Source organism: Puntigrus tetrazona, chromosome 9 (assembly GCF_018831695.1).
Source record: "Puntigrus tetrazona isolate hp1 chromosome 9, ASM1883169v1, whole genome shotgun sequence".
Classification (NCBI taxonomy): Eukaryota; Metazoa; Chordata; class Actinopteri; order Cypriniformes; family Cyprinidae; genus Puntigrus; species Puntigrus tetrazona.
In genome coordinates this window covers 2,252,846-2,280,195 of record NC_056707.1, presented here as the reverse complement: position 1 = coordinate 2,280,195, position 27,350 = coordinate 2,252,846, and the positions used below count along the sequence as shown (strand labels likewise).

At 39.2% G+C, this 27,350-nt stretch overlaps 2 protein-coding genes across 2 annotated transcripts; one reads left to right on the top strand and one right to left on the bottom strand.

Moving 5' to 3' along the window:
* The first annotated feature begins 202 nt into the window (after positions 1 to 202).
* LOC122352172 (polypeptide N-acetylgalactosaminyltransferase 5) lies at positions 203 to 16,842 on the top strand. Its single transcript, XM_043249751.1, is given in 15 exon segments — positions 203 to 2,100; positions 2,103 to 2,169; positions 2,289 to 2,355; positions 2,357 to 2,377; positions 2,379 to 2,457; positions 3,311 to 3,430; positions 3,599 to 3,688; positions 3,691 to 3,733; positions 3,928 to 4,047; positions 12,670 to 12,787; positions 13,057 to 13,355; positions 13,357 to 13,384; positions 13,481 to 13,561; positions 13,673 to 13,816; positions 16,134 to 16,842. Coding segments are annotated over 15 exon segments (2,469 nt in total). The 5' UTR covers positions 203 to 1,049; the 3' UTR covers positions 16,275 to 16,842.
* Positions 16,843 to 21,580: 4,738 nt separating this feature from the next.
* On the bottom strand, positions 21,581 to 25,639 carry LOC122351218 (cytohesin-interacting protein-like). Its single transcript, XM_043248142.1, is given in 10 exon segments — positions 21,581 to 22,092; positions 22,095 to 22,373; positions 23,112 to 23,178; positions 23,391 to 23,457; positions 23,832 to 23,925; positions 24,338 to 24,440; positions 24,958 to 25,012; positions 25,103 to 25,152; positions 25,384 to 25,461; positions 25,463 to 25,639. Coding segments are annotated over 10 exon segments (1,029 nt in total). The 5' UTR covers positions 25,562 to 25,639; the 3' UTR covers positions 21,581 to 21,955.
* Positions 25,640 to 27,350: the final 1,711 nt, after the last annotated feature.

The window sequence follows — 27,350 nt, the reverse complement described above, 5'->3', positions numbered from 1 at the left end:
ATATATATATATATATATATATATATAACCACACCTAGTACTTCAAAGTATACTTATAAGAAAACCATCCTTCCATGCACCAAGTAGGGCCAGTGTGAGTGTTTAACTCTAACTCTAACCGCACCCTTATCGGCAATTCGTTTCGCGTAGAAAATATCGCTCTAAATATTGACACGTCGTCACATTGTGAGTACGTGTAAAACAGGGCAGGTCTGATGTTCAAAACGCCAGCAGGAACTGCAGATTTAATGTAGGATGTCTAAAACCCAGTGGAAGACATGCACATAGCTGTGTGTGTGTGTGTGTGTGTGTGTTCAGAAGTATCACCAAAGAGCTTTCGAGGTGAATCTCTCGGAATATCGAAACAGAAAACATTAATTTGAAAGGACCGGAGCAGCACGTGAGTGATGACAAACTTTGCAACGCCGACCACAACAAGGAACTATAACGCAACTATTTCACAGCGCCATTTGAAACGACAGCTCTAATATGTCTTTGAGGGTAAAACCGCGGAAGTTTACTAGGACGACCGAGTTTTGTTTAATTTAGATCATAAGGCAGAAATGTTGCCACGCAGTCGTTTTTGAGTTCGGAATACCCTGCCGTGGTTACATTCATACAGTCAGTGTTTGGCATTAACAGCATTCGCTAACAAGTTTCACTTCACTTCGCAAACAGTCCATTTTACAGCGAGAGTAAAGTCAGTCACTATAAGTTCAGGTAAACCACAATCAAATCCCGTCTTATTATCGCGATAGCTTAAATAACACTTGTATCCATAGCGACAGAGTGGTTTCGTTGTAGTTCTGATTCTGATTCTGAGTCATTTGTTGCAACGTGTTGGGTTCTCTGCTATGTTTAAACGGATTCCATTTTAACCCACTACGTTTGTCTCTAAGCCTTACTTAAAATAAGTCATATCTGTTTCATATTTGTTTCCGACTTTTTAATTTTCAGTTAGTCAGTATGTGGAATCACTCTCTGTCAGAACCGATCTGAGCGTAAACTGAAAAACTTAAAACGTTTATTTCTTTATTCGTTCTAAAATAATGAAACTTAGAAAGTATTTAAGGGGCAGTGGGAGGGTCTTGGCTTTTGTCTTCATTGCGTCTGTGATCTGGCTCCTTTTTGACATCGCAGCATTGCGGATATCCATCAGTGATGTGAATCAGGATCTCAAAGAGAGAGAGATTGCACTAAAACAGGGAAGGCGGAAAGACAATGTAGAGAGTGTACTCAAACACCCCCTGCAAAAAGTAAACTTAGAAAAAAAGGAGTTTTCGAAAAATAGCAACAGGTTTGATATGAAAGTTGATAAGGTTTACAGAAAAAGACCAATGGCAAAGCCAGAAAATCAAGCTGAGTTAAAACAAGACAAACATTTGAATCCAGTGTATTTGACTGACAAGTCTTTTGTCAAACAAAATGAGGTAATTAATCAAAGTAAAGTTAATCTAATTGTGAACTCACTTGTCAAGGGAACAATTATTAGCATCCCTGAAAAAATAAACAAGACAAAAACTGTCATTAATGGCAAAATGAAAAATATAACCACAAAGATAAACAAAATAAAAGCTGCTTTTATTGGACAGATAGATGCAAATCATTACATTAATCAAGACATTAAAGAAGATTTATTTACTAAAGCACTGCCTGTTGTCGAGGAGAAAATGTATCCTCCTGTGCTCAAAGAAAGCAGTGTAAAGAAATCACATATTAATGACATAGTAGTGATGCCACATAATGAAGTACATGTAGATGCGGGTTTACAGAAGAACTTGAGAAATAAATTGCTAAAACCGGCAGAGGGTGATAAACAGAAGAACAGTGTTGAAAATTCTGATAAACATGGCAATACTTTCAGCAAAACGAAACCAGATATTATTCCAAATCCAAGTGAACTTAAAGCTCAGGACCCAGCAGAGGAGGCATTACCACAGTCTACAAGTGTGCAGGTGAGGAGGTCAGGAGGGCATCATAAGGTTATGGCCCTAGATGTTACAGACAGCCCCAGAGATCCCAGGGCGGTGGGACAGTTTGGACAGCCTGCAAGAGTTCCCAGAGATAAAGAATTAGAGAGTCGAAGACGTTGGAGTGAAGGATTTTTAATGTATTCCTGAGTGAACAGATACCGATAGACAGAGCCATCCCAGACACCAGACCTCAAATGTGAGTTTGAACCATAGATTATTTTTTTTGTAGTTTATTTTTGTTGTAGTCCTGAAGGTCATGGCAAATTTTCTGTTATGGTGAGATATGTGTAACACCTCCTATTCTATGTGGTTTAGATGTTCAGAAAACCTTGTTCATGATGACTTGCCCAATACTAGTGTGATCTTCTGTTTTGTGGATTTAGGTTTGGTCCACTCTGCTGCGCTTCGGTGCACAGTGTGCTCAACAGATCTCCTCCACACCTCCTCAAAGAGATCATTCTGGTGGACGACTCCAGCACCAAAGGTTTGAGGGATTTGCTCAAATTTCAATGCATTTAACCAAGTTCATTGACAGGTTTCAATAGTTTAAAGCTTGAGACCCTTACACTTAGTTTTAAAATCCAATTTGGTTGATACAAACTTTTAAGTGAGCAGCACTAAATACATAAATAATTTTTCAGAAAGGTACTCTTTGCCCACTCATTCTATCAAACTGTACATGTATCTATGAGAAAACTTTACAAGTCCTAAAACAAAAATACAAGCAGGGATGTCATCATCCTTCAAGAGCTCTTGGCAGCATATGGAATTTGCTTTGAATGTATTTTTGCACTGAAACACAGTTAAATCAAGGGAAACTTAATTTCTAGCAAATATCATTGATTTCATTACACAGACTGTCTCTTCATTTAATAAAAATTAATTGCTTAATCTTGTCATTATACATTACTATTACTATTCTTCTATTTGATGCTGTGCAGAGTTTTTACATAATCTGCATTGTTAAAAGCGCTATATAAATAACAGTGATTTGATTGATTGATTAAATCAACAGTACAATTGTTTTGAGAATTAACTACAATTTGACACAGTATGCTTATATAGAAAACAAAATATTCAGTTATAATTAGTTTTTACAATTTATAATTACAATTTATGCAGTTTTTGGATCAATAGTTCATTGTTGTAAATTAAATTGCATACCTAATTAATGTTAAAAGTAGGAGTTTCTTGATTTTATTATACATTTCTTTTAAAAGGGAAATTAAAAAGTCTGGAAAAAATAAAAATAATAAACCTTTTTCAGAGAAAAAATACCTGAAATTGAAGTCATTTCTGTATTTTTGTTTCTCTGAATAAATATTTTTCTGTTGTAGACTACCTGAAGGAACAGTTAGACATTTATATGTCTCAGTTCCCTAAAGTACGAATCATCCGTCTGAAAGAGAGACAAGGTCTAATCAGAGCCAGAATCGCAGGGGCTTCTGTTGCAACAGGTATTGTACACTCACATTTGATTCAGTTCAGTGTAGTGACAAAGAATCAATCTATGGATCTGTGCTTGATTAAATCTTAATTTATCTTGCATCTGTGTTGTAGCTAATGCATATTGTTTCAGTGTATGGCCTTATTGGCTGCTTTAGCAGATGTTATTTTATATGCAGGTGAAGTCTTGACATTCCTGGACTCTCACATTGAGTGTAACGTGGGGTGGCTGGAGCCGCTGTTAGAAAGAGTTTACCTGGACCGCAAAAAGTGGTCTGTCCTGTTATTGAGGTCATCAGTGATAAGGACATGAGGTAATGAAGTATATTCAGTCAGGAAAAAAATAAATGCTGTCCTCTACATATTGTAAATGGCACATTACTATAGCACATATGCGTGTCCCTATGAGACTCAATAGCCCTTTCCAATGATTCCCCTCCACTGCTGCGCTCAACTGTTAAAATTCATGTATTAAAATGTTTTATTATTTTTTTGTTTGTTTATGCAGTTACATGCTTGTTGATAGTTTCCAAAGAGGCATTTTCAGATGGCCACTGGTGTTTGGCTGGAGTGCCCTACCAGAGGAATATATTAGAAAGAACCAGATCAAGGATTCAGACCCCATCAGGTAACGTCAATGAAATGGCATTACAATGTTCAATGTTCAATTACAATGATCAGATTTGTTAAATTATTTGTTTGTTGATTTGTTAACATTTTTTATTGATTGGTTTAATTGTACTTGATTCAGGTTAAAAAGATAACAAGTGTTTTTTACACTGTATTTTAGAGGGTTTTACTGAATCAAATGATTTACTACAAACTTTGTCATTCACAATTTATGTTCCATATTAAAATCAGCAGAATTTTTTTTTATTTACTTGGGTCCAGGTCAGCAGTTAACATCCAGTAAAAAGAGAAAACATGGGTTTCTGATAAATAAATGCATTAAAAGACATCAGTAAAGATGGTTCTTTGATTAGTGAAACCAACTGAGTCTGGATTCTCCCAAGGTTTTTTTCCATTCTGTATGGATGGGGTTTTGGTTCCTTACCGCTGTTGCCTCTGGCCTGCTTTGTTGGGGACACTTAACTTCTAGTGATTATCGTCGAATTGATTACAGAGACCGTCTCTGCATTTAATAACAAATTGTTCTAATTAATCTCGTCATTACACATCCCTGTCATTGTATTCTTCTACTTTATACTGTACAGTGCTTTGATGCAACCTGTGTTGTTAAAAGCGATATATAAATAAAAATTATTGATTGATAGTGGTAAATCTCCATAAATTTTGCATTCATGGTGATTCATTTACGATACTGAACCTGATATTGCGTAGCTTGTCAGTGATCTTTGGCTTTGTGTATTAACTGCTGCTCTATTTGAAAACAGGTGATTCTTTACTTATGAGATGCACATAAATATATATTGTGCAATATATTGCCCAGCCCTAATTAAGACGTTTCATTGCATCCAGCTAAAATACATGTCTTCTATTCATAATATTGCTTTCTTCAGTAAAAAAGACAGCTGGTCTGAATAAGGACAGAAGTATGCATGGATCATACATCATTTAAAAACAAAAACAGTCCAAACAAATACATTTTGATGAGATGACAGCGTTATTATCGATTATTGACTTGGCCAAAATTATGTTGTTGTTGTTGTTGTTTTTTTACACACACATAGCTAACATAACTAATATTAACTAACAGTGAGCAGATTTGTTGCAGTATTTATTAATATTTGTTAATATTAATGAAATTACAACTGTACACTTAGTTCCCTTTCAGTCGGTCACTCCGAGTCATGTCGGATGACTGACGAATTGGGATCTCGCTTCGAGAGACCAATCTACTTCGAGTGTATCTAAACGGCATGCGCTAATCGCATCCAGCTGCCGCTGATCACAGCGCGTGTATAAATAAGCAGCGGGTGCAGCGCATATTCAGCTTTTCGCTTCTGAGCCGAGCGTGACTGTTCTGCTCCAAAGACGATCTACGAGTGTTGGAGTACGGCGTTTCAGCGGAGGTCGTTTTCCTGCGTCGAGTGGATTGCCACAATCAGGCTGCACTACCCCCCTGTTTGTGTGCAAAACGGCTATCCCCTGTTGCCTCAGCACTAAAAGAGCATTCAATCAATCAATCAATCAATCATTTTTATTTATATAGCGCTTTTAACAACATAGGTTGCATCAAAGCACTGTACAGTATAATGACAGGGATGTATAATGACGAGAGTGACCAATTTCTTATTAAATGCAGAGACGGTCTCTGTAGTCAATTCAATGATAGTCACTAGAAGTTAAGTGTCCCCAACCAAGCAAGCCAGAGGCGACAGCGGCAAGGAAACAAAACCCCATCCATACAGAATGGAGAAAAAAAACCTTGGGAGAAACCAGACTCAGTTGGGGTCAGTTCTCCTCTGACCAGACGCCCAGCACTTAACTTCCATTCGCGGGTGCGTCTTTTTAAAGACGACGTTACGTCTGGCAAACTCGACGCGTGGGTCTTGCTTCAGACGCACGACACCACCCGTGTGTTTCTGGATGCGGTTGTTACCTGGTGTTAGGTGATGGTCACAATCGTTGCCTCGTGTGCCTGGGCTTAGCACGCTGAGGTGGCGGTTGTGGATGAATCATTTCCTCGCGGGAGATGGTCATCTCGGAGTGATGGGCGGGCTCTGTCGCCTTGAAAAAAGGAGGCGGAGCTTGTGTTTGCTCGACTTGGTTCTCATCCTGGCTGCAGACAGGTGGGCTCCATTTCGTTGTGACACAAAGCTTAAACTCTGCAACCAGTGGAGCTGCAAAAGGGGCAGTCTGGACCCTCACGTGGGGTTTCAGCTGTACCCTCTTGGGCTCCTCCTGATGATCAGAAGTCAATTGCTGCATCGGAAGGTGAGCCAGACATTTCTGGAAGTGAAGATCCGGTTGCTCTGCGTCTACCAGGCGTTGAATGTACTGGATACAGATCTAGAAATGGTGGCTATGCTTGCCCAGGCCGCCGAGGTGATCGGGATCAAGTGGAAACCTCCACTGCTTCCTGGGCCCTCGAGGCTGGACGATTGGTATTTAAGGGTGGCTCGCGCTGGTTCTCAGGGCCCCACCCTGGTACCTTTTTTCCCGGAAGTGCATGAGGAGCTTACTGGGATGTGGAAAGCACCTTTCACTGCCAGAAACTGCCCCAGTGGCTCCTCCTCCTTCACCACCCTTGACAGCCGTGGAGCGGTCAGTTGGGATGCAGCTGTGTCCCAATGCCGTTTCCGCTTAGTGCGGTGATCCTGTGCTCCCATCCCGGGCCTGCAGGTACTCGTCGGCTCTAAACGGCAGTGCCTTGTGCGGCCTGTGGACAAGCTGCATCTGCAGTACATGCTTTGGCGTTGTTGCAGGTTCATCAGGCCAAGGCACTGAAGGATCTGCACAGGGGTGGTCATGACCCGGAAGTTCTGAAAGCACCACAAGCGACGAAGGTCACAACGCGGTCTCTGGGTTGTGCGATGGCCACTACGGTGGTCCAGAAACGCCATCTGTGGCTGTGTCTGGTCGACATGCGCGAGGTAGACAAGACACGTTCCTTGAATGCCCCCATGTCCCAGACCGGCCTCTTCGGCGACGCAGTGGAGAACTTTGCCCAGCAGTTCTCCGCTGCCCAGAAGCAGACTGAGGTAAGAAACATCCTGCCTCGGCGTGCAGCTGCTGCCTTCACCCAGCCGCCGACGGCCCGCCTCAGCCAGCTCATCGCCGAGGGTGCCCCTGCTGCCGCCCCGCCCCCGCAGCCAACGCAGCAGCCCCATCTAGGCAGCAGCACCGTGGAGCTGGCAGCAGGGCAGCCACCCAGCCTGTCCAGGCTCCTGCCAAACCTGGAGGAAAGCGCAGGTGCAAGAGGCCCTCAGATCCGGGGATGGAGGGAGCCGCTCTGCCGGGCAGAGAATGTTGCCGCTACCTAAAACCTCGACAAGGGCGGTTTCCTCTGTCTCTGGGTCCCCAGGGAGAGCGAGGAGTTGAGCGGGCCAGTTCCGCACCACTCGCGCTCTCTTCTTGGGCTAATATGCAGCAGTGGGAAGACTGGGAGGACGAACCAACGGCCTACCCGCCTCACTTCTGTGGGGATGCAGGTAAGAGTTGCACACACTCAGACCCCGCTTCAGACCGGCCACGAGACGCCCGAGCCGGGTCCCTGCACTCCCCCTCACTGCCCCATCGCCTGCACGTCGGTGGTTCCACTCGAGCCGCTAGTTCGGTCTCTGGATGCCTGGTTGAATCTTCCCAGGTTATCCCGGTGGCTCCTGCGAACCCTTCGACTCGGCTATATGATTCAGTTCGTCCGGCGTCCCCCCAAGTACAGTGGGATCCGCTATACGTCAGTGAACAATGCGCGTGCCCCTGTCTTGTGGGCGGAGATTGCTGTCCTTCTAGTGAAGGCACGATAAAGCCGGTTCCTCCAGCCGATATGAGGTCGGGGCTTACAGCCCATACTTCATAGTGCCCAAGAAAGGCGGTGGGTTACGACCAATCTTGGATCTGCGAGTCCTGAATCGAGCACTCCCGTTCAGGATGTTGACACAGAAACGCCTATTCAGTTCGTCCGTCGCCAGGATTGGTTGCAGCAATCGACCTGAAGGACACGTACTTTCATGTGTTGATTCTTCCGCGCCACAGGCCATTCCTGAGGTTCGCGTTCGAAGGTCGAGCATATCAGTACAAGTCCTACCCTTCGGGCTCTCCCTGTCGCCACGCGTCTTCATGCAAGTCGCGGAGGTAGCCCTTGCTCCACTGAGAGAGTAAGGCGTTCGCATTCTCAACCAACTGGATGACTGGCTCATTCTAGCTCAGTCCCGGCCTCAGTTGTGCGAACACAGGGATCTGGTGCTACAGCACCTCAGCCAGTTGGGGTTTCAGGTCAACCAGGAGAAGAGCAAACTCTGTCCAACGCAGAGGATCTCTTTTCTTGGGATGGAGCTGGATTCGATCGATCAGATGGCACACCTCACAGAGGAGCGTGCCAATTCGGTGTTGAACTGCTTGAATATGTTCAAGAGCAGGACGGCGGTCCCACTGAAATATTTTCAGAGGCTCCTGGGGCATATGGCAGCCGCGGCCACAGTGATGCCGCTGGGACTACTCCATATGAGACCGCTTCAACATTGGCTACACGATCGAGTCCCGAGGTGGGAGTGGCAAAGTGGCACTCACCGGGTTCAAATAACACCGGCCTGCCGCCAAACCTTCACCCCGTGGTCAGACCTCTCGTTCCCTCGGGCCGGAGTGCCCCTGGAGCAGGTCTCCAGGTATGCTGTGGTTTCACGGATGCCTCCACCACCGGCTGAGGGGCCACGTACAACGGGCATGCAGTGTCAGGGGTTTGGACGGGCCCTCAACTGCAATGGCACATCAACTGCCTAAAGTTGCTGGCAGTACATCTCGCCCTAGGCAGTCTCAAGAACTGCTTTCAAGGCCAGCATGTACTAGTCCGCACAGACAACATACTGACCGTTGCATACATCAACCAACAAGGTGGTCTACGCTCCCGTCGTATGTCGCAACTAGCCCACCACCTCCTCCTATGGAGTTGGAAGTTCTGAGGTCGCTTCTCGCCATTCACATTCCAGGAGTGTGCAACCAGGCAGCCGACGAGCTGTCACGAGCTGCACTACCCGGAGAATGGAAACTCCATCCCCGGGCGGTTCAGCTGATTTGGGAACGTTTCCGAGCCACTCAGGTAGACCTGTTTGCCTCTCCAGAGACTTCCCATTGCCCACTGGCACACAGCTGGCTGCGGGGCCTTTGCAAGTATGTATTTCCCCAGTGAGCATTCTTGCTCTAGGTGACCTACCTCAAGGGGTAGTTGACACCATTTCTTCGGCTAGAGTGCCGTCCACGAGACAGGCCTATGCCTTGAAGTAGAGCCTGTTCGTCGAGTGGTGTTCTTCTCAGGGTGAAGACCCCCGGAATTGCCCTATCAGTCATGCTTATCTTCTTGCAGCAAGGGTTGGAGCGAAGGCTGTCTCCCTCCACCCTTAAAGTCTACGTGGCTGCAATCGCTGCAAATCATGACCCCATAGATGGGAGGTCTGTGGGTAAGCATGGCCGGATTATCAGGTTCCTGAGGGAAGCCAGGAGGTTGAATCCCCCACGGCTCCCAACAGTACCCTCTTGGGACCTGTCTGTAGTGCTGACAGCACTGCAGTAGGCTCCGTTGAACCCTTGCCAGCAGTTGTGCTAAAGTTCTTTTATCTATGAAGACGTTGCTCCTGCTCGCATTGGCCTCCATCAAGAGGGTAGGGGACCTGCAGGCATTTTCGGTCGACGATTCGTGCCTACAGTTTGGGCTCGCGGATTCCCAGGTAACACTGAGGCCACGGCCCGGCTACGTGCCCAAGGTTCCCACTACCCCCTTCAGAGACCAGGTGGTGAACCTTCAAGCGCTGCCCCTGGAGGAGGCAGACCCAGCCCTGACGTTGCTTGTCCCGTCCGAGCACTAAGATGCTACGTTGACCGGACACAAAGCTTCAGGACCTCAGTCCAGCTCTTGTTTGTCACGGAGGCCGGCAGAAGGGGAGTGCCCTCTCCAAGCAGAGGATGGCTCACTGGATAGTGGACGCCATTACCCTAGCCTACCAAGCACAGGGTATGCCCTGCCCCCCCCCTCAGGTTGCGGGCACACTCAGCAAGTGTTGCATCGTCCTGGGCGGTGGCTCGTGGCACCTCGCTGACAGATTTGTAGAGCTGCGGGCTGGGCGACCCCTAACACGATTGCTAGATTCTATAGCCTACGTGTGGAACCTCCTGTGTTCTCACCTCAAATGGGTAGAAGCACTGAGAGGCCCAGTTTCCAGGTCGGCTTGTTAACTGCTCCAGAGCGTCCATACAGTAGACCCTTCGAGCTCCTCCATTCCCCTCGGCAGCCAGATGTTGCGGAGCATCCGGCGCCAGGCCCTCTCGATGAATCCGTGAGAACCGGTGAGGCCTGGGAGCCATGTAAAGTACCCCAAGAGGACTTTATGTGTGTATTCCACGGCATAGCCTTAGAGCCCCGTGTTTCCTCGGCAGACCTTCTGCCTGTCTAAGAGGGTTCAATCACCTCCAATTTTCCATATGCAAACTGAAATACTGTCCATATGCGTATTTGTTCCGAGACCTCCTACGGGAAGGCTGGACTTCCGCGACGTCCCTGTTCACTAGAACGTGGGGCGCTTCCCAGTGTTCCAGTCTTACAAATGGGTAGTGTTACAGAAGTAGCTGGCTTCTTGCGGTTGAGCCCCGGCCCACGCCGATAGACTGAGGGGGCTTGTGGGCTCCCCTACAGGACACTGGAAGAGGCAGCGTCCATGGCGCTTTTGGTAGGGATCCCAATTGGTCGGTCATCCGGCGTGACTCGGAGTGACTGACTGAAAGGGGAACGTCTCGGTTACGCGTATGTAACCCCTCGTTACCTGAAGAAGGGAACGGAGACGTCACGCCCCGCTCCACGGTGCTGCACCTCTGCTGAAGGGGCCGGGTCACTAGCTCGGCTCCTCAGCGAAAACCTGAATATGCGCTGCACCCGCTGCTTATTTATACACGCGCTGTGATCAGCGGCAGCTGGATGAGATTCGCGCATGCCAATCTTCAATTGGCTCGTTTAGATACACTCGAAGTAGATTGGTCTCTCGGCGAGATCCCAATTCGTCGGTCATCCGACGTGACGCCTCCGTTCCCTTCTTCAGGGAACGAGGGTTACATACGTAACAGAGACGTTACTCTTAGGTCAGGTCTAATAATTAATATTATATAAATATACAATATAAAACTCTGGATTTTAAAAATGTTCCTATGTTCCTGAAAGTTAATTTGTAAGTGTCTGCTTAAGCATGAAAACAAATGCAATTATACAATAATGATGTATGTTTGTTCCAGGGCCATAACTGTGTCTTAAACACTAGGGGGCCAATGAGCAGTAATGTAATTTTTAAAAACCTATTGACATCCTAACAACAAACAATGTGCTGCATAAGGCAGTGCAGCGTATCAGTGAAAAAAATGTCAAATATTGGGGAAACAATTTAGCCCTTTCTGTTTAATAATTAATAAAAACTGAGATTAATAAGCTTTACAAGTATAATCCATTGTTAGTTTATGTTAACTACTGTAGGTAATTAATGTTAAAAGATGGAACCATATTATAAAATGACAGCGATGACGCATCAATATAGGCCAAAATATTTGTGGGTGTTGCAACAAATTTTGAGAACTGTGATCTTGTGAAAATGTTGTGAATGCAATGTCCAACCTTCACAAATATTTAAACATTATATTATTATTACACATAGACAACAGGACAATTTATTGATTAAATTTTATTAATTCTCTCAGAAGGTAACAACAATTTCTAACATATTAGTCATTTTATTATCCAATATTAGTGACAGTAATGAAGACTGTAATGCTAACTTTGTCCACTAGAGAGGCCACAGGACAGGAATTATTTTTAGGTCTTATAGATTTAAATCTGTATGTGTATATATATATATATATATATATATATATATATATATATATATATATATATATATATATATATACTATATATATATATATATATATATATATATATATATATTGATTTTAATGTTACAATAATAAACAACATATATTACAAAACAATATATTAAATATACTTGTCCAGTGACTCGACTGAATTTCTGTTCAATTACATTAAAAATATATATATTTTAATTTAATGCATAATTTAATACAATAATACTTCCTTAAAGAGATCCACTCTATCGTTGTATGAGCCGTTGGTGCTTGGGTCCAATTGCTTAGGACAATTTATGCTTGCAGAAATATTTGTAATTGTGTTATCTTCAGTCATTTTTTTGTAGACAATATTGTGCACTTTTTTGTTTGATGTGAACAACTGATTTGTATGAAAAGCTGAGTCAACCAGGGCCATAACTGCCATAGACACTGACGTTGATCACACTAATTAGAAAGGGCTAAATTTTTTCCTCAAATATTCAACATTTTTGTACTGATATGCTGTACTCCATTATGCAGTGCTCTGTTGTTATTAGGATGTCAAAAGGCTTAAAAATTACATTTTAAGCCTAATCTGCTCAGTTACTCCTCTGTGTTCACAATTACAGACACAGTTATGGAAGGAATAAACATGAATCATTATTTTGTTTGTTTTCATGTTCAAGCAGACTCTTGCAAATTAACTATCAAGTTACAAGTGACAGGTTTTATTTGTTTGTTTTTTAAACAGGTGTCCTGTTATGGCAGGGGGTCTTTTCTCTATAGACAAGAGCTATTTCTATGAACTGGGGGCATATGATCCAGGCCTGGATGTCTGGGGTGGGGAAAATATGGAAATCTCTTTCAAGGTATATAAGCCAAATGTTCATTTGCAGAGTCAATCAATTTTTAATCTGAGATTTAAAGGAATCAGGATTTTTTAATAAAACCATTTGTACATTGTACTATAAATAAATATTGTAACTTTTCAAGTGCACACAGCATTGGATGGTGACAAAAGCAAACTTGTGTTAATAGTTTGTGGACCAAAATAAATTTGATTTGAGAGCTTTTAAAAGTTTGAAATAATTTTGTAAATTCCCCAATGCTAGCAGGTAATGTGTTATTTGTGCTGTAGATCTGGATGTGTGGAGGTGAGATTGAAATCATCCCCTGTTCACGTGTCGGCCACATTTTCCGTGGTGATAACCCTTACAAGTTCCCTAAAGATCGGGTGAAGACAGTCGAGAGAAACTTGGCCAGGGTTGCAGAAGTGTGGCTGGATGACTATAAAGAGCTGTTTTATGGCCATGGCTACCACCATCTGCTGGACAAAAGTATGACTGATATAGGAAATCTGACAGAACAGATTGAACTGAGAAAAAAACTAAAGTGTAAAAGCTTTAAATGGTACTTGGAGAATGTCTACCCAGACTTAGACCCCTCTGGTCAAAGCAGAAGGACTGGTAGGTAGTAAATACGCCACTTTACACAACTAATTATTTTATGTTCCAATCTGTAAAATAGAATATGTACTATCTCACAAACAAATTTTTTTTTAGATTTTCAATGTTGGAACCAGAAAATGTTTGGTATTTCAAAATGACATTTTATTTTTTGATAAATGTGATCTCACAAATAAGGTATATCAAAATCAGACACATTACTTACATGGATATTTCATTTTGTACAATCTCTCATTAAAAAACACTGCATTATTACTGAAGATGTTTCTGTATTCTCATGCCTTGTAGAGTCAACACTTCAGCTACACTTGGTTAAGGTTGCTTCGTCAGAACACTTCCTGCTTGGCTCCTCTGGAAAAACAGATTATCATGGAACCATGTGACAACACAAAGCCACATCTCCGCTGGATGCACAAGTCTCGTAAAGGTTTGGTAAGTAGACCACAAAATCTAATATCTAGGGATAGTAACACTGATAAATTAATCAAAAAATGGTGTGAATAGTGAGTCAGGAAACAGGATTGTTGCAAATGTTTTAACAGAAATTAGATCACTTTTCTTCCAAGGTTAATATTAAGCTGATTTTAAATAGAGGATACTGAACTGACATAGCCTATGCATAAACTGTTATTTGCTTTTATAATTATTATTATTGTATATTTCAGTTTTGTTGAATAGTTGTTTTTTAAAGGCTGTTTTAATTTAACAATATATGTAAACATAAAAATTCTAACTCATTGTTTTCTCATTGAGTGTATGCACACCGGCAGTTTCATTTGGCATCTGTCTGTGGTGCCTAGCAACTATTCAAAACAATGTAAAGACTTCTTGCCTGGCGTGTGACCATCTTAACCCTCTACTTTGAGAGTTAGTAGAAATGTAGTAAGGCATGAGTGGTTGTGCATACGTGTGGCAAAATATATGGAAGTTCATAATATATGGATTTCTTTATTGTTTACTCATCAGATGCAATTTGATCTTTGTTTAACTCACAATTATGAATAAATAATCTGACTACATTAATAACACAAATAATTATATTTACATTGAATTCAATCAATCAATCAATCATTTTTATTTATATAGCGCTTTTAACAACACAGGTTGCATCAAAGCACTGTACAGTAGAATGTAGAATTCACAGAGCAATGATTCATGCAAGGTGGAGAAAGTAAGTGAAACCTATATTATCACATGTAGGCTATAGTTAATAAGATACACCCAATGCAGTGATTCAGGTAAAATAATGTTGATGTAAAAATATAACCAACAACTGATCACCATTTCTTTTGGCTTGTCTAGTTACCATAATTCAGTTCCAGTAATCAAACAAGAGTCAAGGGTCAAGAGCCCATATTCAAACAAACACTGAACACCATAAAATTCAATCATTGATTGTACTTAGTGTTTACTACTGTTATTCTTAAAGAATACTTAAAAGTTTTTATATACTAAAGAATTCGGCTAATTTAGTCCACTTTTAGTTTTACTTAAGTAGACTTAAAAGTATACTACTTTTAAGGGTGAAAAATTAAAAGTTGTGGTTTTCTGGGCTGATAGGACTACGAACTACGAGTGTAAGAGTTTGTTCTGGTGTAATAATCAAGGAACTTTGCTGACATACCATGGTCGCAGCAGGCACAGCACCTGAATACAGCCATACCCTCTTGATTGCACAGGAAGCTTGTCTTGCAATTTCATTGCTTTAACAAAGTTTCTTGATTATTACAACAGAAAATTTTCATTTACCGTCAGGCTTAGTACACTATGAAACTACAGAAGGGTCAAGTTTTAAATAATCTATGCTATGCTGTGCTAAAAGTGCTATTGCCATACCTGGAGATCAGAAGAATTAAAAACTGTAAATGTTTAATCCATGAATCGCATTTAGGCATATCTGAGAAATGAACATAAGATCAAATTTAAGATTGTTTCTATGCAACATTTTATCAATGAGGCTCAGAGTATTATTTACTTTTTCCAGCCTACTCTGTTATTGATCACTAAATATGAGTAAATTAAATAAAAGGTGTTATTGGTCAAGATTGGTCAGATTGTTTGTCTTTAACTGTGACTTAGATGAAGGTCAGACCATATATATATATATATATATATATATATATATATATATATATATATATATATATATATATATATATATATATATATGTATTATAATAATCTAAATATATGCTAAAAATACATATATTAGATGATTATGATACTACTGTGCACATTAAAAAAATAAATCTTTAAAATCATGTACTGTATGTTCATGATAAATGCTAAATGATTCAGTGGTTAAGTACATATTGTAGTAGTTAAGGCCACCTTATTTTTGGGACCAACATTTTGTTACCAAACATACCATACCAACAATTAACAGTGCCTTGTTATCCTTCATGAAACTGTTACTACATAACAAAAATATTAAGGCCATTTTATAAAGTAAATTTATTTTCCATTAAGATGCTTAATTCTGATATCCTGACTTTAAAGTAGTTTTACTGTTGTAATCTGTTGGGACTGTGCAGTACAGTATCCAGAGCTTTACTGTGATTTTGTGGTGTATTTTAACATGGACCAAGAACTGTTTTATGAGGTGAAAGCAGATTTATGAGGTTCTCTTATTAATCATCTTACATTCCGCTGTATGCAGTTTTGATTTATTGTATCAAGATAGGAACTTTGGTCAAATAATGTTTACACATTTAAAGTGAGCAAAGTCTACCATTTTTTCTTTGTCTAGGCGGAGAATGTGATGATCGAGGGTCATTCCCAACCCATTTGCCTGGAAGCTGGAGTGAAAGCTGACAGCATCTTCCTCAAAGACTGTGATCCTATCAGTACTTTTCAGAAATGGCAGTTTACACACTACTACGCTGAATGAAATGTTCCAGAATATCGCTCACATATTGTCCATAATAGCATTGACATCTGTGCATGCGTTTTTTTTAATAGCTTATAGGTGGTTTGATGAGAGTCCACTTAATGCACTGTGTATGCTACATATGGTTTTTGACACTCTGAATCATTAGGGTTTGAGGTTCAGATCAGGGAATCAGGTCTTCTCTTTTAGTTATTCTAGATAATTTGTATTTGTGTGATTTGCTTGGGAAACACTGGTGTGGATAGCAAATGAAACATGGGGTTTTCTACAACAAAAACATTTAGAAGTACCCATGTGATATTTCACAATAAAGTTATTGTTGCTTGTAACACAAGGATTTAATGTTTAGATCTGGTTTAAGTCATTATGAAATGACTGACTTTACAATCATGTTGTGACATTTTTGCAAGTAAAAAAAAATTATATATTATTGTTGAAAGTGATGCCTATAAGTGCCTGTTGTAGATGCCAGATGACCCTATCCAATGGCGTGGCAGAATGTTTTCTGCATTTTCTGTTCTTCATGTGCACTCCACTTAATTATAGGATATATGGTCATTTATCTTGACATTTTGATTATGCAATTTAACCCTTCACTTTAGATCCTTTTGTCCTTATTCATTCTGATTCCAAAAAAACCCATCTGTGTATGTGGATCTTACAGTCACAAACTTGTCTTAGTCAGTAAACATAGGTTGACATACTACTGTTTGCAATGACCACTACTGATCACGACTACTACTGTTTGCAAACTAGACTAATATTATTATTTATTTATTATTTTAATAGCAGCTTTACATAATGGTGCTATTGATTCCTATATATACAATTTCTACATGTGTATGTCAGCGGAAAAGTCATATCACAGATAGAACCTGAACTGAATATTAAATTAATAATATATAAATGAACATGCTGAGGTTAAAAAATGATGACTTAAGACTAGCACCCTGTTTAACATGCACAAAACCTAATGAAATATCTGAACTAAACTTAGTCAGCATGATTCCATGATGGTGTAATGGAGTTTGGGTTCCAAGCATTGGTTGCAATGGTTTATCAAGCTGAGGTCTGAAAAAGAAAAAATTCCAACATTATGTCATTGTTACTACAACAGTTAGGCCCCTATACTAGAAGTTTGTCTGATTCAAGCAGGTTGGAGTGTGCCTAAAAAAAGGGCAACCCTCCTAATACCTCAAGTAAGTTATTGTAATTCCTTTATCCTGAGGTGCGAGTAGTCCAGTCACATTTATTTCTAGAGAGCTTTATACAATAAGGATTGTGTCAAAGCACCTTAACAGTGTCAAATAGGACAAACAATGCAAGTGGACCATAAAAAAAAAAAAAAAGTAATTTTTTAATAAGAGTCAAATTAATTGAATTCTTTAATGATTTGTTAATGATTCTAGTTCGGCTCTTATCCGATCTTTTCCAACTAAGCAGGCCAAAGGTGACAGTGGTAAGAAAACCAAAACTCCATCAGTTACAGAAATAAAAAAAAAAAAGCAAAACAAAACAAATAGCCTTAGGAGAAGGTTTAGTCAGTTCTCATGACAGAAAGGATCAAACATACATTACGAATAGGTTGCTTTAGCCATTTCTTCTAGAAAAAGTGCTAATTTTCCTATCCAGAAAAGAACACTGCAAAGAACCCATCCTGCTGTGAGGGATGTTAACTTGTAAAGAATACATAACATGGACTTACTTAGTAGGAAAGTTGCACAAATGGAAATATTACTACACAGTTATTTCATAACTATTTGCTAATTACTAATTTGCCAAAATATGTTTTTGTGTAAATATTGTGATTTCATTAAATGTCATGGTGTTACATTTTGTTACTGGTAAAGTAGGTCTGTGATTACAAAAAGGTAGACTGCAGTGTATCATACACTACTGATGTAATGTTATCTTACCTGCTGTTTGGTTATTTATTGTTTATTTATAAGCATAGCTATTCAGTGTTAGGACCCCTGCTAGGATTTTGGTGTTTAAACAAACTACTTTGGTGTTTATCATGACAGCATGTACCTCACTGTAACACACAGTTAACACTGTAGGACTTCAATTCCACATGGGTCTATCTCAGTACATAACACTGTCCAAAAAGAGAGCCAGTAAAGCTACCAAAATTTCTAATGGCAATACAAAAAGGCTTGATGAGGAAAGCAGATTTTTTTTTTTCTTCAACAGGACAGAACAAATGGAGATCAAAGATAACTCAAACACTGATTGATCAAATATGCACATATAAATGGCAAATGTAAAGATTATGCTGATAATATGCTCATGATACTTAGCTGTATATTTCATCGCAGACCAGTGATACACACCAAATTGAGAATTTAACAGAATGCATAGTAGATATAAAAACTGTATGATGAGTAACTTAATGCTAAATGCTAATGCTTAATGCTAAATTCTGAAAAAACGGAGGTGCAATTAATGGACCTAAAAACCCCACATGTAATAATCTAGAACACAGTCTAACACTTGATTGCTGCTCTGTTAATTCTTCATCAACAGTTAGATTTTAAAATCTTATTAATTACCTATAAAGACCTGAATGGTTTAGCTCCTCAATACTTGAGCGAGCTCTTATCACATTATAGTCCTGCACGTCCGCTGCATTCTCAAAACTCTGGCCATTTGATAATACCTAGAATATCAAAATTGACTGTGGGTGGCAAATCCTTTTCCTATCTAGCAAACTCGAAACAATCTTCCTGACTCTGTTCGAGAAGCATACACACTCTGTCAGTTTAAATCTAGATTAAAGGCACATCTTTTTAACCTAGCCTACACATAACACACTACTACACTTTTATTATTCAAATTCGTTTAAAGGCTAGGCTGCATTAATTAGATCAGCTGGAACCGGGAACACTCCTCATAAAACACAATATATTTGTGACATCATAAAAAGAATGACATCTATGCTAATATTAGTCTTGTTTCTTGTATCCAGATTAGATGGTGGATCAGCACCCAGAGATTATGTTCATCAGAGACCAGAACACCTAGATGCGCCCCATGGACAGATCTGGATCTGATCTGATCTGGATACAAACTGAGAATCAGAATAAGAATGAAACACTTATTAGCATAGATACCATTCTCTTTATACAAATACATTGTGTTTTATAAGGAGTGTTCCTGATTGCGGCTGATCTAATTAATGCAGTCTAGCAATCTTTTAACGGATTTGAATAATAGAAGCGTAATAAAGAATAATAGAAGAATAATAAAAGAACTTTGTTTTTTAAATCTAGATTTAAACTGATAGAGTGTGAGTAAGAGCTCAGTTAAGTACTGAAAAGCTAAGCCTTTAAGGCTTTATTAAGCAACAAGATTTAAAATATATATGATATTTTGCAGGGAGCAAGTGCAGTGGGCATATGGTCATACTTCCTGGTTCTAGTAAAGACTCTAGCTACAGAATTTTGGACCAGCTGTATAAAGACCAATAAAGCATTACAATAGTCTAACCTTGAGGTCATAAACGCATGGAATAGCATTTCAGCATTTCACGTTGAGAGCATAGTTTGCAATTTAAATATGTTTTTAAGACGGAAAAACACACTTCTGCAAATGCTAGAAATGTGGCTTTCAAAGGAAATATTGCTATCAATTAGCACACCTTTGTTGTGCAAACTGATGATGAAGAAGAATTGACAAAGCAATCATTAAGTGTTAGACAGTGTGTGGGGTTTTTAGCTCCAATGATTTTTCAGAATTTAGCAGTAAGAAATTACTTTAGAGCAGTAAGAATTGCTTTACTTAGTTTTTTGTATCAACTATGCATTCTGTTCTCAATCTGACAGTACACAAAATCTCCAGTCTTTCACATGCATCTTAAAGACCGTATTTAATCAGAATGTAAAGTGGGGGAGACACAGCAGTGTTTTGCCTAGACTGGACAAAGAGAATTGTGAAAATGCAAATGTGTCAAGTGATTATTAAATAATAGCACTTCCCAGCTGATGAAGACAGCATTATGTTGAAATTCAATCAAAATGTAAAATGAAACAAAAGAGAGAATGAAGAACCATGGTCCGTGGTTAGAGGGTGTCTTTCTGTTTCAAACATACATTTCCTGTGTTGTTTGCAGGTGACAAGCAGCAACAGCAAAAGATGATTTTTTATGAGAATACCCCCCCTTTCAATGTTATCATTAAGGTAAGTAACTGAATAAAAATACAATAAATAAAATAAGTAAAGGAAGAAAGAAAATAAACACATGCCAAGCATTGATCTTCACATTTATTATGTATTAAATATTCTTAATAAATTATTAATATATTAAAATGTAGTTGAAATATATTAAAATGTATTAATATGTGTTGTTATTGTTAAATTATAGTTTAATTAAAAAAACTTTCTTTAACAAGGATCACTTAAAAAGAAAGAAAAAAGGTGGTATGGTAGCACCTCTCTCAGACCACATCCTGTTATGAATTTCTCTATACCTGCTGTGGTCACAGTCACTCTCATGTCATCACAGTCTTTTCAAGTCAGCACTTCATGTTACACACTCACTGCAGAGCAGCCTTTTTTCATGCAGTCAATGAATTAAAGTTTTGATCTAAACAAAATTACTTCTGACCAAGTATAAATAAAAAATATACTTTAATAGAGTATTGGCAAATACATTGTCTTAAACATTCTATACAATGAATTGTTCTAATTAATGTGAAGCAAAATAATTTTATGCATCACTAGATTGTTGTGGCAGACTGTCAAACCTTTACACTGTTGAACCTTAATATTTAAGTACCTAAAAAATGAGAGAGATCAATACTCTTTAACCTCACCCTAAAACTACAGTAGCTGCACAATCTGGTTACTATGCAGAGTAAGCTTGCAGGCATAATGAATCATAATGATTACTTGTCATTTAGCAGACACTTGAGTCACAAAAGTATTTTGCACAAACATATTTTCATGGACCCCCTACATATACATTAATTTATATGTTACTCTTGTGGTATACAGATCTCACCTCACATATGATACCTTCATATGTAATACCCTTAATAAATAAATGGGTTCAGACAGCCTACATTCTTTTTAGATTCTTGCTTCTGTAGTTAATCTAAATGAGAATATTGGCTGCACATGCTTAAATTGCATACTTAACATTAAGAAGCAACAAGCCTGCAGCAGAGACATTAGTGCTTCCTTTCACCTCTGTGTCTATGCTATAACAGGTATGAAATCTATAGATTTGAGACACAGATATCAGAATGAGATTGTAATTAGGGACAAGATCATGTAGGAACTAGGACATATCAGCTTATGCAACTGAAATCTAAACCAGTCAAATAGAGCAGTGGAGGCAATGTAAACAATTCTCTCAATGCATCTGCTTTCCAGCATATACTTTCCAAGGCTTGGTTAATGCCAGTTCTTTATTTCTTGGGTAAAGTTATAATGCTTTGGTCCTTTGGCAAAAAAAAGGCAGAAAATAATACAAAGATTGCTGCAATGCAGTCCGTAATGCTGATGTGAGATTCCACTCTTCTTTTATCAACATTTTAAGCAAGAAAGTCATAAAAACCTATTAGTTCTTGTATAAAATTCTAGAACGTTTTGAGAACAGAAGTGTTTAATCTATGAATCTCCCACCACTCAAGCTCCTTACAAAGTATTCATCAGATTAGCAGTCATTGGTGTTTCTTTTAGCTGCCCTCTTCTTCCTCTACAGAGTGATTCAATCCAGGTATGAACTTTAGAAGGTGCTTGCGGACACTACCTTTTCTGCCTCTCCTTGGCAGTGTCCCAAACATGGATGAAGGTGAATTTTCCCAGGTCGGGAGAGTGAACTGTTACTGCTGGTCAGGCTAATGCTGCGTGTTCTTGTCAGGGGTCGCAAAGCTCCTCCTTCCAGCTGAAAGAAACTTCCGTTTGGCTCAGTTGGGCTGAATGGACTTGAGTCATCAAATACTGATGACATAAAGGCTCCATCCTCACTATCATCTGTCATAATGCTGCGGCAGCTGCTGTCACTGGAAAAACGCTGCCCAGAATGTCCAGTTGGAGATGAGAGAGACAGCAAAGAGTCAACAGACGGATGCTGAGCACTCTCATTCAAATTACCTAGAACACAGATAGTGACATATGTAATCCTTGTCCTTTGAGTTATTTAACATCAGCTAAAACATCAGTCTGTTACGCATATGAGTATCAGATAAAAGACACAGATGGCCACAGTGACGGTTTAACTTGCATATTGCTCTTTTTTTATTTTGATTGTTTCCATTTTAAATTCAAGTAAGTTGCTTTGGTTAAAACATTTGCTAGTTGACTAAATGTAAATGTAATGTACATTTTTTTGATTTTTCTCTGTACATTTAACTCAAAATTTTCTAGCGATTTGTTGCATTTAAATTTTTGTCCCAACTGAATGTATCGTTTTTTAAGCGGCAACACTGTCCCAATAGAAAAATGTGCAGGGCAATACAGAAATTTAATTGGGTCACTGGAAAACTTTAAATGCAACGAGTCAATAGAAAATTTTGAATGGGGAGGTGAAATGTTTTTTGTTTGTTTTTTACAGTGTAGCTTAAAAAAAAAAAATGTATATGTAGCATTTGCACATGCACAACTATCACACACCATACAAAATTTGGATGATCACTGAGCAAGCTACATCATAAAAAAAACCAAGGGAATGTAAACCTTTAAACATTTATTATTTGTGCATGCATTATTCATGTAAATTAATTTGTTTCAAATTCATATCATGAATCCGACTGTAACTTTCTCAGAGAGATGTATACTCTTCTCTCAGACAGTGGCCACTAACTGTCTGAACAGCTGGTTTTTTTTTCTCACCTCTAGTAAGACGCTTTTCCTGAACTGTGAGAGATTGCAGTTCCACCCATTTCTCACGAAGAGTTTGCTGTGCCAAGGAAAACACAGAAACTAGATCAGCATATATGAGTCAACTTTGTAAACGTGTATGTACAGTATACTTTATGTTGATCAGCAGCATTCATTTAAATGTTTCAGCATGTATGGAATACATTATCTTACAGGCTGCCTGAGACTTCTGAGTAAAGTTTCAGTTTTATGTACATGTGGTAAAGACACACAATCACACAAAATACCCACCTTAAGATAGCGCATCTTTTTCTCTAATTCAATTCTCTTCACAACACTCCCACTGACCGTCTCCAACCTTCACACAAAAACACAAGAGAAAAGAAAAGGTCTAGTTAACATAGATATTTATTTGTTTCTTTATTTTAAGTTCTGTTGCATTAGTTACTTCCCATCAACACAAAGTATAAACAAATTGTTAAATTAATTAATTGTTGGTTGCATCCAGAGAGTTCTGTATGATTGCTAAGTGACTGCACAAACTGAAAAAAAGTATTTGGCAAAAGTCACATTGGCAAGTCAAAAGAGTTCTTGTTTTAGTGATATTTTTGTCCCTAGATATGCATCAGGGTTGCATTTGTACATTCTTATTAAAAGTAAATATAAACTCCATAATAGAGAGTTAGTAAATGTGTGCTAGTTTGCAAATATTTTTCACAGCTATATACTCACTTCAGCATGTTAGCGGACTCTCGAATCAACTCAATTATGTGCTGGTGGGTAGATCCCTCAATACTGACTCCATTTACTGACAATATAATGTCATCTATCAAAGAGAGGGATAAAAAATAAATAAAGAGTAGTGAACATAATGCTGTAAGCAACACTTTTTTCTAACAGTTTCACATCTAATATGGAATCACAACAGTGAAGTCTTAAAAGAGAGTCATTTTAATTGCTTTAAAACAGAGAGTTCAAAACAAAGTATATTTTTAAAAAGGTTGACATTTAAAGAGAAATATTAACATTATAAGTAGACCTCAGGAAATATTAATGCATTGAATCAAGCAGTGATCAGACAGATCAGTCCTATCTATTAAAAAAAAATTACATATATGAGAAAGCATAAAATAACAGTCCATAAAGACCAAATAGAGCAAATGGCATGTGAACAGGCTCAGGTTAGATGGGTGGAGTGAGTAATGCTCTAAGAAAAGAATGCCGGAAAACCTGCTCACCAGCAGTCAAACCTGCAGTTTCAGCTGCACTGCCATCCTGCACACTGCAAACAAATGTACACATCTCCACCATACTGCTGTTCTTCACCTTAAGACCATACGTCTGCACAGAGAAACATAAATCCCAATGGAGCATTTAAAATGAACCTGTTATATGGATTGTGGTCATGTATGTACAATCGACAAAAATGGATACAGACAATTAAGCCATATTAAAATTGTCTGAATTTAGACAGAAAGCACAATATAGCATTTCAAATGCAGAGAGGGGGTCTTAACATTAAGTTAGGGGATTAGGTCCACAGTTGATGACTAATGAAATAATGAGACACCTATGATTTTTCTTTTCTGTGAAAATGTAAGCTTTATACATCCACTAAAAGTCATTGCCACACTAGATTAAAAAGCCATTGCAAAAAAAAGTTTGTTCTTTGAAAGTAATTTGTTTGCAAGTAATTTCTATGATATGTTGCTATTGATAATGAAATTCAGAAATCAGCCTACATATACTTCATGAAACATTTTAGTAAGTTCAATTATTCATGTGAAAATGCACTTAATAAATAAATAAGAATGCATTTGATGCAGTATGAAGTATTGGTTAGGAGTGAAAAACATACCTGAACTTCGAATCCAAAGGCTTCATTGTCTTGTTTCTCCAATATAACCATTGTTCTGTGCAAAACACGAGAAACAGGCACTGTGAAAGGTTTAATGAGGGACATCATATATTCAGAATGAAGTGAATCAGTAAATTAGCCTTACCTTTGAGGATCAGTATAATCCACTAGAGTTGTAGAGAATGTTCTGTGCAGCTGCAAAAGAGTAATTCTCGGATAAAATAATGATGGGAAACTACAAGGAACTGCAAAGATCCTGCAGAAATGCATGTTTAAACAAGTTTTGAAAAAAAAAAATGTTTATCCATTAACATTACTTAAAGTAATGTTACACCTATAGTTGTAAAGTTATAGAATTCTAATCTCTTAGCATTTATGTTGCCATAAAAACAGATATAATAAAAATCCTATCACTGATCGTCACACCTTACTACGTGACAATGTTCCATTTTTGATCTCTTCAGTATTTGAGTTTTTAGCACTGTTGAATGAACGTCGCCACCAGTAGTATGTTTTTCTTCTTTTGAGAGTTGTCGATTATGTAGCTGTCCAGGCTGCTAAGCTGTTTTAAAGGTGCTTTGAAGTTTTTATTGGATGTCATCATGCCTCCTTATTCATTGAACCACACTGTATGCAGCTGCAGGCTTCAGTGTGACTTGTCTGTATAAACAGCGGATATACCCGTGTCACGTGAGTATCAGGAACTAAAGACTTTGAGAATCAGTGTGTGGGTGTATGTTAACCATTTTATATGGTTCCTTTTTCCTCTTCTCTATTCTTTGCCCAGTGTGCTGTGGACAGAAATGGTGCATCTGCTTGTGATTGTTTCTTGCTTGAACTCCTTTGAGAATTTTGTAGCAGTCTGAGAACAAACACGCATGAAGAACCACAGAAGTATCAAATCTCTTTCCTCTTTCATCTGTTTCCACAGTGCTGAACAGCTTTTACCTCTTTCTCTCTCTGTGAACAATCACACTTCTACCTCTTTCTCTCTCTGTGGTGACCTCTCTCTAAACTTTTTACTTTTTACTTTTGTGGTCTACATAGAGGACCTGGCCTTACATGATTCAGTGAGGTTTAATACTTCCAAATAGTATCAGAAACTGAGTTGTCAGCCATTACAAAGGAGTAGTAGTGGTGGGAAGGTCAGGATGTGATGTCCCTAGTGGTGACATTTTTATTGATATATTATTCTCATCATGCCTTATATTTTTTATTTTTGACATTATTTATTTATTTTTACACTGCATAAATATCTCAACATTGTAACACATGCTCTCAGACTCTAAATGCAGGAAAGATATTTCATTCATTCATGACCTCAAGATGTGACTATCAAAGTAAATATAACCTTGATCTGAACTACCAACACTAAGCAGATGTATGCTAAATAATGAGGAATGTCCTGAGCAGAACCTGATTTTGCTGAGTTCAACGTGTGTTCCTAGTTCAACATCTTTGTTGACCCTGGAACAACATTGTGATTAACCAATCAGATCTGAAGAAGAATCAGAGGCTTACTATCAGTGTTTGTTTCTTGCACATCAGTGTCATTCATCTATCATTTCTCTGATTTTAGGCATTACTCATGGGTGGAAGATCCAAGATGGCAGCACGGTAGGACGAGCGGATACTTCGGGTCCCAAAATTGTACTTTTATGTCTTTTAATGTCACCTGTTTGTCTCCAAACGAACTCTCGGTCAGTCTACTGCCAACTTACAAGATATATCACTCAAAAACACATCTATGCTCATCAAAGTTTCCGGATATTGGCAACACATGCTTGTCTTGTGGGTGACTACTGAAAAGCTCGAGGCCTTTGCTTACTGCTGAAGCCGGACCCTGAGATCATGGCCTTGTCTACTGGTGCAACCTGCACAAGGCAGCGTCAGAAGCAATGTGAGAGAGAACAGACACGCTGTAAGCGTTGAGGTATATGAGCTGGGTTAAAGGCTAACCCCACAAAACTAGCTCTTCCAATGCCCATGTTATCAAATGTTCGCTCTCTGGAAAACAAACTGGACTCATGCTACACAACATGAGGCAAGGGACTGTTGCTATACAGCGCCATCAGTGAACAACAAACAAATAACCCTGGTGGCTTTTTCACAATAACCAGTGACTTCAACCACACAAACCTAAAGGCAGTTTTGTCAAAGTTCTTCCAGCATGTGAACTTTGCAACGAGGGGAAACAACACACTGGACTTTACACAAAAGAGAAAACCGCATACATAGCTGAACCCCGCCCCACCTTGGGTACTCGTACAACATCACTGTTATGCTTCTCCTAGCATACAGACCACTACTCACACTTGCCGAACCAGTTCAAAAGCAGATCACAGTAAGGCCAGACAATGCCACTTCACAGATCACTGAAACCGTGACTGCTT